The following is a 12,533-nucleotide window of genomic DNA, read 5'->3' as shown; positions in this document are numbered from 1 at the left end:
TACTCAAAAAATGTGTTTAAAAAACAAATGTCTTTGATCTTATGCCTTCTGCTCCAGACACATGCTTTTCATCTGGAATTTCTTTTGCTAAATGATTACCATGATGTTTGGCATTTCCTTTTGGAATGGGCTGTGAAAAGGATAGGACATGCAGTGGCTTATACGGAATTACAAGCATTACTTTCAGAGTGCTTGGGATGAGTTCAGACCATGACACACAACTTTGTAAACAGGGATCACAAAACACCCAATCCAGAAAGTACACGATGAAAAATTCTACTGTGACAGAAAGTTTTGGACAGGATCTGACTGTCCCTCATGGCAAGATTGCTTACACCGGAGCAACAAAGAATACAGCAGCTTTTTCATTCTGAGTATTTCAGGGCTTTGAAGGTTGATAAATGGAGCCTACCTTGAAAGTGGACATGAAAAATGAAAAGTGTCAATGAGGTTGCACAAACACATTCCAGAACTTGTTTTCTGCTTCCTGTCCAATTCTGTACCTTAAAACGGAAGCCTTATTACTTAAAGTTTACAATAAGAAAGGCTGCAAGTTCAAGAGTGATGCCCTTTCCCACATCTCTACAATGTACTTCAGGAACTTGTGTGAAAGGTGAACAGTGACGTTCAAGCCAACAAGTGAACATCCTGCACATCTTGCAACATTAGATGGAAGGAAATTGTTTTCAAGCTGCAGTTTAGTAACCGTTCCTCGATCAAAACCACTGCCACATCGCTCTTACTAAAGTGCAAATCAAATCCTTGTGTACTAATAATTGCGCACCGCCGCTGCTACAGAGCTGGAAATTGCTGTTTAAGACACAATTGCCTGAAAACTGTTTGTGTCCCAGCTCCTACAGAGCTTCCTAGGCCTGCTATGCTCATGCAGACGTTTGTCACTCGTCATGCTCCATGTGCAGCCAGCACCAAAGGTGCACTCACCACAAGAGTAACAACAAAGCTCCTGTGCAGCAGGATGAGAATTGGAGCCTCTGTGTCAATGAGCTGTGAGAGCCTTAGTGGATTTGGTGGAACAGAACTTGGCCAAATGCCTCAAGTAGAACAGTAAAACTAGAATACATTGGGAAAATTTTTTCAGGAGAGAATCTTTAAAACCTCATATAAGCCAAAAAGTACATGAAGCACGAAGTCTAACCAAGAAGAAATGCTCCTAGGTGTCTTGCATTTCATATTTACTCTCTGACAGTCTATGAGACACTCTTCTGGAGGACATCTTACTAGCCAAGGAGTTTCTGTCTTCTAAAGCTGCCAAAACCCTGGGGATTTTGCAGGAGAGATAGAAATGTCCTCTAAACAATATGTGAAGAGTACGTGTGATCGACGGGATGAGGCTTATGAAAGGCTGCCAGCTGGAGTGCAGTCACACATGCCACTTGAGAAATTAAAATGATAAAACAGTAGCTGGAATCAAAGCTCATAATGACTCTTAGCAGTTTCCAAGCTCTCCTGTGTTCATTACGCTTTAGAGGAATGGGGAAGGGATATGTTTTTCTGTGGGTGATTAAACATTCGGCTCCATGCCCTGTGCTCATAATGGATGGTTTCCTGATTAACTATACTGGCACTGGATACCTCAACTGGTCGGACCTAACAAACAGGTATTGTCAGACCTTCGGGAAAAAGGCGCTGGGGAAAATCAAAACTCCCTGCAAACCTACAAACCTGTAGGCTTGTATCCGTGATCTGCATTAAATATTCAGATGTTTGTGTTTGGGATCGATCACTGATGTTCTGTGTCATGCAGCAATGGGGCTGTTTGTGCTAAATAAAAGTGGCTCAGTTACTGGGTTCTAATCACATTACTTCCTATAACAGGAAATTAACTCTATGCTGAAAGTAGGAGAAACGGTGATAAACCAAAGCAATTTCCACATTTCATTAAATCCAAATGACAAACATTTTTCCTCCAATGAAGAGGAGAATATACCTTTAACTCAAAGAGAATCCAAGCCCAGAAACAGCAAACGCTGAGCCCTAATACTGAAGAGAGGGTAGGATGGGAATGGCATAAGGAGAGTAGAACTTTTCAAAATTCAGAACACACCTGAGGAATTGCTAAAGGTACAAACACACTTGCAGTTCTAACTGTGACTGATCTCGGTTGATGGTGGTTTGGTAAACATCAGGCCCAGAGACAGAAGTCAGTCATACAGAGATAGGATCTAGCTCTGGTGAAGAAGATTGATCTGGGTAGGAAGTAATTACAAATCACTACTTTAAACTGTCCAGTCACTTTCTTTTGGAGAGTTAAAGATTACCTTCATCCTTTTCTCGCAAAGCACCAGGGTGAATTGCAAATGCACTAGGAAGTTAGTGTGCAGAGGAGATATGATTCAGTGTATAAATACCAAGATAGTCAGGCAGAGATTTACACTGCTGAGCAATGAGACTTTAAGTTTCAAGTTCACAAAATCTGAGCTACTTTATACACATATAATGTTGCTTTCCAAAAGTTCTGTAATTCTACAAGCAATCTACAGAGGCTTAGAAGAGTATGAATTCTGTCTTTGTACCACTGGGCCTTTAAAAATCTAGAGAGCTCCCTGTGAGTGCTTGGAAAAAATCCAAGGTGCAAGTTCCCAAACTCTCCCTGTCACACAAGCATTCCTACACACAAGTATATGCTGTTACATACCTGCGAGGGATGGGAGAAGGCAAACAGGTCATGCCTGAAGCATTTGTTTGACCTGCTGCTAACTCATGATCAGTGTTACAAAATTCACTGGAGTTAAAGGAAGTTCTTTAAGGCAGGAATTACCAACAAATCAATATAATGTAAATTATTCCCTGGGGTTTTCCATTTCATATAGGAATGAAACAACAGGAAATGAAGGAAAGAAGAGGAATATCCAGTGATAAGAAAAATCAGTTTGATTTCCCTGAAAATCACCTTTCAGCACAGTGTTCCCGAGCAGGGAAAGCAGATGTTGGAATTTGAGGCCAATGCACCTTCTGTCTCCTCATAGCTCTTGTGCTTTGCACCATCTCAGTGCCTCTGAGTTCAGGACCTTGTTCTCTTCAGATCTACATCCAATACTGGAAGCGACTCCATTGATTTTAATTTATTCCTTATTTACACCACTAAGGGGGTACTTAGAATTGCAATGCCCATAGCTTAGCCTTGTTAATTCTGCTTTGCTTAAATTCTTGAACATACTATATCTTTGGAAAAGGTGTCATTATTTTATCCTCCCCTCACAAGCAGGGGGAGAGACACCCTAGAACACAGGCTCCTAGTTTTGGGCCAGCTGAGGGGATGGATATAGCAAGGGAGGGACCATAAGAAAGTGCTATTCCCAAGTATCTTCTCTGGTCCTTTTCTTATTCTCAACTACCCTTTCTGCTCAGTCCTGGAAGTCTTGGCTTTGTCACACAGAATAAAATATTTTTCTGAGTAACTCTTTTGTTCATGCATTGTAATGGGTTTTCAGTTACATATGATGATTAATTTAGAAAGGTATCTATCTAATAGGAAAGACAATACATGCTGATACCAGCTGCAATACTGGAAAGTCCCTGAGTAATCCTACTGCAATTAGTTTTCTTCTTAAAAATGCAACTAATATAATTAAACTGGTCTCTTTTGTTCTTTGCAAAGGTCACTGCATGCTGAGTAGCCTGAACGCTCTTACAATGTTTCAGTCAGCATCCTGTCCATTTCTCTTTTTCTTTTCTTTTTTTTTCTTTCCTTTTTTTCCCCCTAATACTACTTCCCTTTCTGGAGATGATTTCATTTCCTATGCAATTACTACATACATGGGGAAAACCCAGGAATACACAAAGACAGATATTTTCCATCAAACTTGATCAGTAAATGGCTTTTGTTGTATTGCGGATCTGCCAAATGTCACAGAAAGGAAGGACTGCAATTCTGGAGTCCTTTAAAAAAATATGAACCAAGTCCTGAGTTAACCAGAAATATTCTGCTGGACGCTCAGGGACTGCTGCAACAAAGCTCAACGTCACCACTGCTGAATTTTAGATGCACAGCTGCAAGCATGGAGTATTAAATGCACAGCACTAGGACCCAGGAAAGCCAGCAGGATGAACACTGGGAAATCAAGCTGGCTAACAGAAAATTTAGGAGAGAGAGAAAGAAGTGCTAGCAACAGGTTTAGGTGTGCGATTTGTAATTGTGTATTCCTGGAGCAGCTGCTTGTGCCATGTGCTCTCGAGACAGAACTCCAAAACACTTCTCCTGCCTCTGAACCAGAGCTCTCACCAGCAGGCCAGGTGGGAAAAAATCATTCACCAGCAGAAATGTGGCAACTGTGCTTCTCTGCAGCAAGAATCACGGGCTGCATGCAAGATACAGGAATAGGGATCATCATCTCCTGTGCTGTGAGGAAGTAGTGCTGTGCTACAGCAGAGCTCTGCCTCTCATCCTTGTTCGCAGAAGACTGTGCAATTTTATGACTAATTAATACTCCTTTCTTAAGCCATTCGCACAGTGAACTTTGTAACACCTGCCCAGTGCAGGACTGATTTGGCAAAGACCCTCCACTCCACACCCAGCACTTCTAAAAATGAGCAAATGCTATTTCCATTTTTTTAATGAGGGTAAATATCAAAGCAGTTTCAGGAAGAGGGAAAGGAGGCAGCCACACAAATTTCAGTGAGCCTCTCCTGAGATGGAGGGGACTCAGCAAAACAAATTAGGCTTGAAGAATTGCACATTAACTAAACAAAAGAGAATCCATCTTTTTGGACAGGGCTAATCAGAAGCTCATCAGAAGACAAATACTAAAAGTGAATCTCATGATTACATTTCTAATTTCAGCCCTTTATTTTATATTTTTCATGTAAAAGTCATTCAGTGTGAAAGATGGCAAACAAAATCTTGGGGAGTTTGTTGATATCTAATTAAGGAATAGTAGGGGGTAAAGACAGAGTTATGGCATCTGTAACTATAATTAATTCTCTGCTTGGCCCTCTCAAATCAGCCAAGTTGCCTCAGGAAAGGTTCACAGTAGAGACCATCTCTCCACCAAAACACAGAGGATGCTAGAGACCCCAACTGCCAGGAAAAAAAAACACCAAGAAGTTGAGGTATTGCAGATCAAAAATATGAAGAGATTTTGCATACAGGGTCATAGAAGTGTAAGAAATCAAGAGGAAGAATTTGCCTAAAGGAAATCTAAAGTGAAACAGGACTATCCTTCCCTGTCGAACCTATTGCTCTTTCAAAAAACCCCAGCGGCTCACATGGACTGACTCAGCTGCTCAGCAATTTTTAAATCATCTTTTACATGTTTGGATGTAAAATTCCAGGCATGAGGTGGGATTACTAAAGATAGCGGTGAACAATCATCGAGAGAAATGAGGACAAGGCACTGCAAGGAGCCCCCAGGGGAGAGAAATTCCTCACTGTTCATGTGAGCATAAGGAAATGTAAATTTCCTGGGCACTCGAGTCAGAGAAGGGCAGAAGCACACAGAAAATTACCTGAGAAATGAGTGTTTTCACTTGGGTACCTCAGCCTCTCTCCTGCCCTTTGTTTCCTAGAGTATAACTGATGTGGAAGCCTTGATTAGTGGAATTACTGAATCTTGGACAGGGACTGCTGGACCACACACCAGTGTCAAATGCGAGAGCAGGGCAGCCTACGTTCCTGTCTGTCACATACTGCTGATAAGCATCAATACTCAGAAATCTTATCACTTGCTAGTGTTAAATGCCTTGGCACTCTCATGCCAGTAAAACTGAAGCTTCTCAATAACTGTATTTATGACCCTTATGACAAAAGAAGTGTTTATACAGCTGAAGGTGACCAGATATTGTTTATGACACTCATAGTTAAGGCTTAGCAATGGTTCTCTTCAGTCAGTGTGTGTGAGCTAGAATTCCAGCAGCTCTTAATTCACCTGCCACATGTCTCCAAAACAAGGTCCTTTTAAATAAATTGGAACAAAGCTGCTCTCTTTGGCCCAGATCACACAGTTAGAATTAAACATGTGACCCTTTCATTCAGAGTTCACCTCTTCTGACTTCCCTCTGTAATCACAGGAGAAATTTTATCTTTGGCGACTCTGAGTTTTTTTGCAGGCCACTCCTGAGCACTCTGCTCCCTACATCCTAAATTACAAGTCAAAGTGCAGCCGCCAGAACACTACTCAGTTGTTCCCACTGCTCCATATCAAGATTTGTTATGCTTTAATCATTGCGTTGTCTCTGATAAATGTAAAACATCTAAGCCCTTTCTTTTATATTTGAGTAGAAACACACAGAGCCACAAACATCTGGTCTGTCTGGACCAAGAAAGCAGAAATTACATTTCCCTGAAACAGAACAGGCAGAAAATTTTGCACAAAGAACACAAGGGATAAAAGATTAATTGCATATAGAGCATAGAAAGAATAACTTTTTCTTTGAAATACTGAATATCATTAGTGACATTAAAGAGGAATAACAGTTTCCTGAATTTATTTGGAAAAAGAAATCCACACTCCTTAGGCAATGCAATTCATCCTTCCATTTTCTCCTTGTATGCAGGCCAGAAGACTTTTCCATTGATGCTGTAGCTTGCATTTCTGTAAACAGCTTGCTGTACATGGGAATAGTGTGTGAGGGGAAAATCAAAAATCCAGAGTTAGGAACAAAAACCCAGCCTGTCCTGCTGTCAGGCAACAGGACAGCGCTTTGTAAAAAGAGACTCATCTGTCTCATCTGGAGACATGATGAAGGCCTACAGAATTATGAAGCCAGTGGAAACCAGGGTTTAGGATCAATGTCTACTTCTTGTTATCCTGTAAAAGAATCAGGAGGCAGCAAGTGAAACCAGAATCAGACTACTAGGGAAAAGTCTCAAAAAGACACTTGATCTTACACGTTCCTAGACACCTGCTGATTGCCAATGTTGAAGAGAACAATCCCTAGGCAGACCTCAGGTCTGACGAGCAAGGGCTCTAATTAGGGATTTATTTGTTTATCTGTTAGCTAATCCAGCTGTATTTGCTGCAAGCTGTAAAGTGATAGGAAAACCAGATGCTTAGTTCCATAGCTTCTGGAATAGCTACTGTTCAGTATTAACTAGGGCTATTTAGATCATATGCTCTAAGGCTATTTATAAACCACAGACAGTGATAGATATGGTTATGGTAAGTGGAATTCAGTCTGGCATATGTAAATCTCTGAGACCTTCATGATCAGTCAGAGAAAAATAACCTCCATTCATTCATATCTGGCCCTGTCCTTTGTTCCTTTGACTTCCTCATTACCTGGCAGAGGAACAGTAATGGCAGTCCTTAATGTTTAACCCAAATAAGGCCACCTTGTATTATAGTATTTGTCTCCGCTGTTAAATCAATGGTTGAACACCTCTGACTCTGTCTGAATAATCCTTTTTTGTGATTCCATCTTCAGTTTTCTTTATATTCATCATAATCGGAAGAAATCTTCTCTTTACAGGGTCAAATTTAAATTTGCACAAGTGCCTCATTTTATTTCAGAAGCAGAGTGCTACAGCAGCTTTTAGAATTTTCCTTTGCCCAAATTCAAAACAGCAAATAACTTAGAAGTTTTTGCTTTAGAAGAAGCAGTCATCCTCAAGAAACAAAATCCACCTTAGCTCAGGCAAAGCAACTCATCAGATCATATTTACATATTCTGTGTGTTCTCAATGGTACTACAGAGTCTCAGTGGTACTATTGCTTATTTCAGTGCAGCTGGATTTGAATTCACCAAAAGAATACTGGAAATATTTCTGATTAAGTTATCTCAGCATATAAAAAAGGGGGGTTTTTTAATGTACATGAGTATAAGGACAACGAGAGCTCGTATCTTTAAATTTCAGAATTATTGGCTCCTACTTCTATCATGTCTTAAAATGGAAAAAATTAAAATTTAACTCCAAAGACACAGAGATGAGAAATCACAGAGCAAATGCTTTTGACCTGTGGTGGAAAGTCACAAGGAGGACACCAGTGCAGATTAATATTATCCCAAGAAATTACAAACTCTCTTCAGACTCCACACACCTCAGTACAGGGCAACTCTACATGTCTTTATTTCATAAAGTGCTTGCTACTGATGAGAAGCAATTCTGTGGTCATGAAGGGAAAGGGGCTTACCCACTCACCTGTGACTCAGTGCCCAGCAGCATCTCGCAGGTTCGGAGTTTCCGTGGGTTTCCGTGAGTGTGACCTCCCCGTGATGCTGGAGTGCCCCGGCTGGCCCAGGCAGGATATAAACACAGCCGGTCCCAGAGCACAGGCACTTCTACCCCAGCATCTGCCAGAGCTCACTCCACCACACAACCAGGCCCAGGCCACACGAGGAAGACAAGCTCTTGCATCATGATTGCCAAGACTGTGGCTGCTGTCCTGGTCCTGCTCCTCATCTCAGCGCTTGGAACACGAGGTAAAGAAACCCTTCCTAAATCTCTCCTGTCTAATGGCCAGAGCAAATGCTGATGGGGACACGCTGTGCTCTTACCAGTGCACCAAAGGACTCTCCTAATGCTGTTAGCAAGAAACCCCATGTTGTGCTTCCTGGGAAGATAGTGAAACGCCTCACCTTTTTTTGTTTTCCAGCTGAGGCAGTGCCACGCTCGGCCATTGAACTCCGGTGCCAGTGCATAAGCACCCATTCCAAGTTCATCCATCCCAAGTTCATCCAAAACGTGAACCTCACCCCCAGCGGACCTCACTGCAAGAATGTTGAAGTCATGTAAGTGTACATTGCAAAAGCTTCCTGATTACTTAACAAGAAGGAAGCAGATTTTGCTTTTTTTTTTTTATTTTTTTTGTGATAGCTGGCAGAAGCAGCTGCTCAGAAAGCAGAACAGCAACATTCCCTGCTCCTGCAGACGATGTGCTACGTGTTGTAAACTGTGTGCTGTTTTGCCAATCTCTACTTGTTAAACACGTGCAATATTTTGACCTAAATTCACAGTCATCAGGCAGCAAATAACTTTCTAAAATACTGAAATCTAGTGGCTTGTGAAAATGCATGGAGCAATGCTGAGCAAGAGATCAAAAGATAATTTTTAAGGGCTAGGTCAAAAAAATTGTCACACTTCTACTCAAGTCAATGAAAAAAACTACCATTAGCATACGACTCATTCCAGTTGCATTCCAGAATTTTACTGTAAGTAACCAAATTCCCATGAACTGGGCAGTACAATTTCTGAATTGAGATGGAAAGATTTAACTCTTCAGTGAAAGACGGACTCAAATACAAAGCCAGTCGGGGAAAAAAAGCAGTTTTGAAAAGTGGGAGAGTCCTGCAGATGGTTTAATGCAACAAACAAACAGATATGAGGAGATACTTTTTCACTACAATGAAAAAGATCCCTTTATATTAGGCTACAACCTCAGTTCATACAGCTTAAAGTGGAACACGTCAGTGCATGCCTAGAATGATGTTATGAGAGAAAGGTGGCATTGCCTTGGATTTCACTAAATTGCCCTTTTCCCTTCCTTTCTTCCCTGTTGCAGAGCTACCCTAAGAGATGGCAGAGAAGTGTGCCTGGAGCCCACTGCTCCCTGGGTGAAGCTGATCATCAAGGCAATTCTGGACAAGTGAGTAATTTCTCCTCAATAAGCACAGCTTATTAAAAACCGGTATTTTAATTGAACTACCAAACAGGACGGACAGAAGTGCTCCAAAATTCTGTCTCCTCAGGCAGTTATTACCTTTTGTGTTCACTAATTGTGACAAACGCTGTGATTGCTTTGAGCCTTAATTACAGCATTAGCTATTGAAGCCTTCCTGTGCCACACATGTCTGGCAAGGTTACCTTCTGCACAAGCATTTTGAAAACCTGCAGCACAACTGCTCAGAAAACCCAAGCATTAACTGGTTTTCTCATGCTTGCAATGGTAGAAAGCAGCAATCAGTTTTTTTAAACTAATGGCATGCAGATAAGCGAGAGGAAAATCAGGCTTCAATTGTCAAGTGAAGCATCAAATTATGGAAATTCACTGCTATTGAATCCTTTTGGGAATGTTATGATGTGCCAGTGTCCCTTGGGTTCTGTCACGGCTTTTCAGGGGCTTGGGCACAGAAGCACGAAGTGGTGGGTTTCAGCTGACACCAGCAAGTCTTACCTTTTGTATGGCTGATTTTTAATAGCTTCCTTTTCCATCTTTTCTTTCCAGGGCCAACAGCAAATCTGAGACAGTGTCCTAAAACAAAGAAGAAAAATGTCCTAACTCCTCCACCAAGGCAAAAACAGGGAAGACACTCACCCAGCTTCTGACAGCTCACCTCTTCTCACCTCCTGCATTCACATTGTCACAGCGTTCAGAAGATGTATTCCCCAGTTTGTAGTTAGTTGACAAGAGTGTTTTTAGTCTTTTAAAAAGGTCTCATTATGTAGGAAAGAAACCACTGCCACGTCAACAAGAAGGCAGAAAAAGTGTCTTGTGAAGGAATATGGAGATGATTCTGGAATAATTTTTGCTAAAAACTGCTGGAACAGTGCAGTGTGTGCCCAGCAGAGCTTTCACTAAATGACTCCTTCCCTTTTTGCTAACAGTTTAGGAAAAGACCAGCAATAACCTCCCCTGCAAAGCATGGACAGCTAACTTCTGGATCACTGCCACTTACAGCGGGCAACTGGCTGAAGAGGGGAGCTCCCAGAATTAACTTGTCAAAATTCAGATACATCAAGTTCTGTGTCATCATTTTCCAGATATTATTTATTGTGAATGTAGTGTTGTGAAGGTATAAGCATATATTTGAATGCCGTCTTTTGGCTAGAAAAAAGAACTTTACTTATTTATAAAACATTTATTTATTTATTTATTTATTTATTTATTTATTTATTTATTTTTATTTATTTATTGAAGATTTTTATGTTTACATACCTAATAAATGCTCATTGAAATTGTTTTCACTTCAATATTGTTAGTTATTCATTTTTTTGTTGGAACAGCAAACTGAAAAATAGAGGAAGTTTCAGTTTGTATCACATAATGGGTTCCCAGAAGGGCAACGTGGGGATCTGAGTTGTGTGGGACAGCAAATTAAAACAGCAAATTGTTGCCTCTGTAAAGTGTAGATAATTCAGAATCAGAGGAATTATGGAAGTTATCTACTTTCTTCCTCTTTTCTTGTCTCAGACTCAGTGTTTTCAGAAGTCTGGACGATAAAACTCCCAGCTAATAATGAACAAATACTGGTTAGTCACAGAAATTGCAAGGCCATAGCAGTGTGGTGCTCTGACAGCACGGCAGCTGAGAACAAGGCAACGAACAAGGGTTTGGTTAACTTAAATAAACAGGGAAATCTGATAAACATTAAGGAAGTCACAGAGCATCCTCCCTAATTCCAGTCAGGAGGGAGGACCACACCAGAAGAAATCCTAAGAAAGAGAGCTCCATTTATATGGCCTCACATCTACCTGTAGCACAGCAATTTACAAAGGAATGTTGAAATTTGAGCAGCGAACACTTGACAAGAGGGCAAGTCGAGCAAATATTTTGATATTTGTTTAGGTTTGGCCTTTTCCAACAAGGAGCCACTCCATGGTCTGCACAATCAGTTCATGTTTGCTCATGGTGCAAGACATAAGGGGTGTTTTGGCAGTGTTTGAGCAAGTTCTTGTGCAAGAGGACAACTATTCTGACCACACTTTGCTCCCTGCCCCACCGCACAGCCTGCCAGACCTCATATGGGAAGGAGTCAAAGTTTCTCAAGGAGACAGGTTTTGTTCAGACTTGTCTTACAAGTATAAGCCTTCCTGCTTCCTGAGGGATTTTTATAAGCTACCTTCTTTCAGAGATGCAATTTGGAGGTGAGGATGTTGCAAGTATCAGCCAAGAGTGGGGAGAGGTTGGGAAGGACCACTCTATCTGCACAACCATAAAAGTAAGGGTGTATCCCAAAGGACTGGCATCAGTCCTTTACATTTAGTGTAATACAGATAACACGTAACCTTTGCCACCAGCAGAATCCCAGTCAAGTTACTGGGAGCTGAACCATGGCCACCAAAGCGCTTTTCCCATCAGTTTTTGTATCCAAAATGGCCCAAAGCAGATGCACTTGTAGGACCCCGGGCAGGGCATCTGCACCATCCTCTCTGTAGGCTCTTTGGTTAGATGTGATTCCAAGGGTAGAAATGATAACATATCACATCTCTGTTCCGTGTGCAGCCACAAAACACCTTCCTTAGAAATACAACAACCATCCTCATGCTTCCAGAAATGTGTTTCAGTGCTCTTGGAGACTGCTAGAAGTGCTGTGGCTCTTCCAACTTGGTGTCTACCTTCACCAGACTTCTTCCTTGTCTAGAAGAGGCTTATGACATGTTTATCTACTGCCTTTAACACCTGTGATTATTCTAAATGCACGAGCTTAGAAAGAAAAACAAGCAACTTCTTAAGGGCTTATTTTAACCATGTATCATTACAGCCCTTACTGCCAGATACTTTCTCCTTTCATATTCTGAACAGATGAAAGTTTCAGAGGAGCTTAAAGTGACTTTGGTGGCAATGTCACTCAGTCCTTTTTAAGCTCATCATTTCCTGCTTAATGACTAGAGAGACTTTTCAGTACAGAATAAAGCA

The 12,533-nt window shown here is 41.2% G+C and overlaps 1 protein-coding gene across 1 annotated transcript; it reads left to right on the top strand.

The window, feature by feature from the left end:
- Positions 1-8,310: 8,310 nt before the first annotated feature.
- Positions 8,311-10,587, top strand: LOC102108052 (interleukin-8-like). The gene is made up of 4 exons (XM_005531744.3): positions 8,311-8,379; positions 8,553-8,688; positions 9,459-9,542; positions 10,122-10,587. Exons 1-4 carry the CDS (start codon positions 8,316-8,318, stop codon positions 10,150-10,152), a joined length of 315 nt encoding a protein of 104 aa, XP_005531801.1. The 5' UTR covers positions 8,311-8,315; the 3' UTR covers positions 10,153-10,587.
- Positions 10,588-12,533: the final 1,946 nt, after the last annotated feature.

This window comes from Pseudopodoces humilis, chromosome 6 (assembly GCF_049639895.1).
Source record: "Pseudopodoces humilis isolate 2021_Gansu_Grassland_sample_001 chromosome 6, ASM4963989v1, whole genome shotgun sequence".
Classification (NCBI taxonomy): domain Eukaryota; kingdom Metazoa; phylum Chordata; class Aves; order Passeriformes; family Paridae; genus Pseudopodoces; species Pseudopodoces humilis.
Note: the sequence above shows the minus strand (reverse complement) of the source record. Positions and strands in the feature narration are given on the sequence as shown.

Bases quoted from the DNA above. Each gene is read 5' to 3' on its own strand.
- LOC102108052 (XM_005531744.3), top strand. From the start codon at position 8,316: ATGATTGCCAAGACTGTGGCTGCTGTCCTGGTCCTGCTCCTCATCTCA. The intron at 8,380-8,552 runs GTAAAGAAACCC...TTTGTTTTCCAG, and splicing joins CTCAGCGCTTGGAACACGAG to CTGAGGCAGTGCCACGCTCG. The intron at 9,543-10,121 runs GTGAGTAATTTC...TTTTCTTTCCAG, and splicing joins ATCAAGGCAATTCTGGACAA to GGCCAACAGCAAATCTGAGA.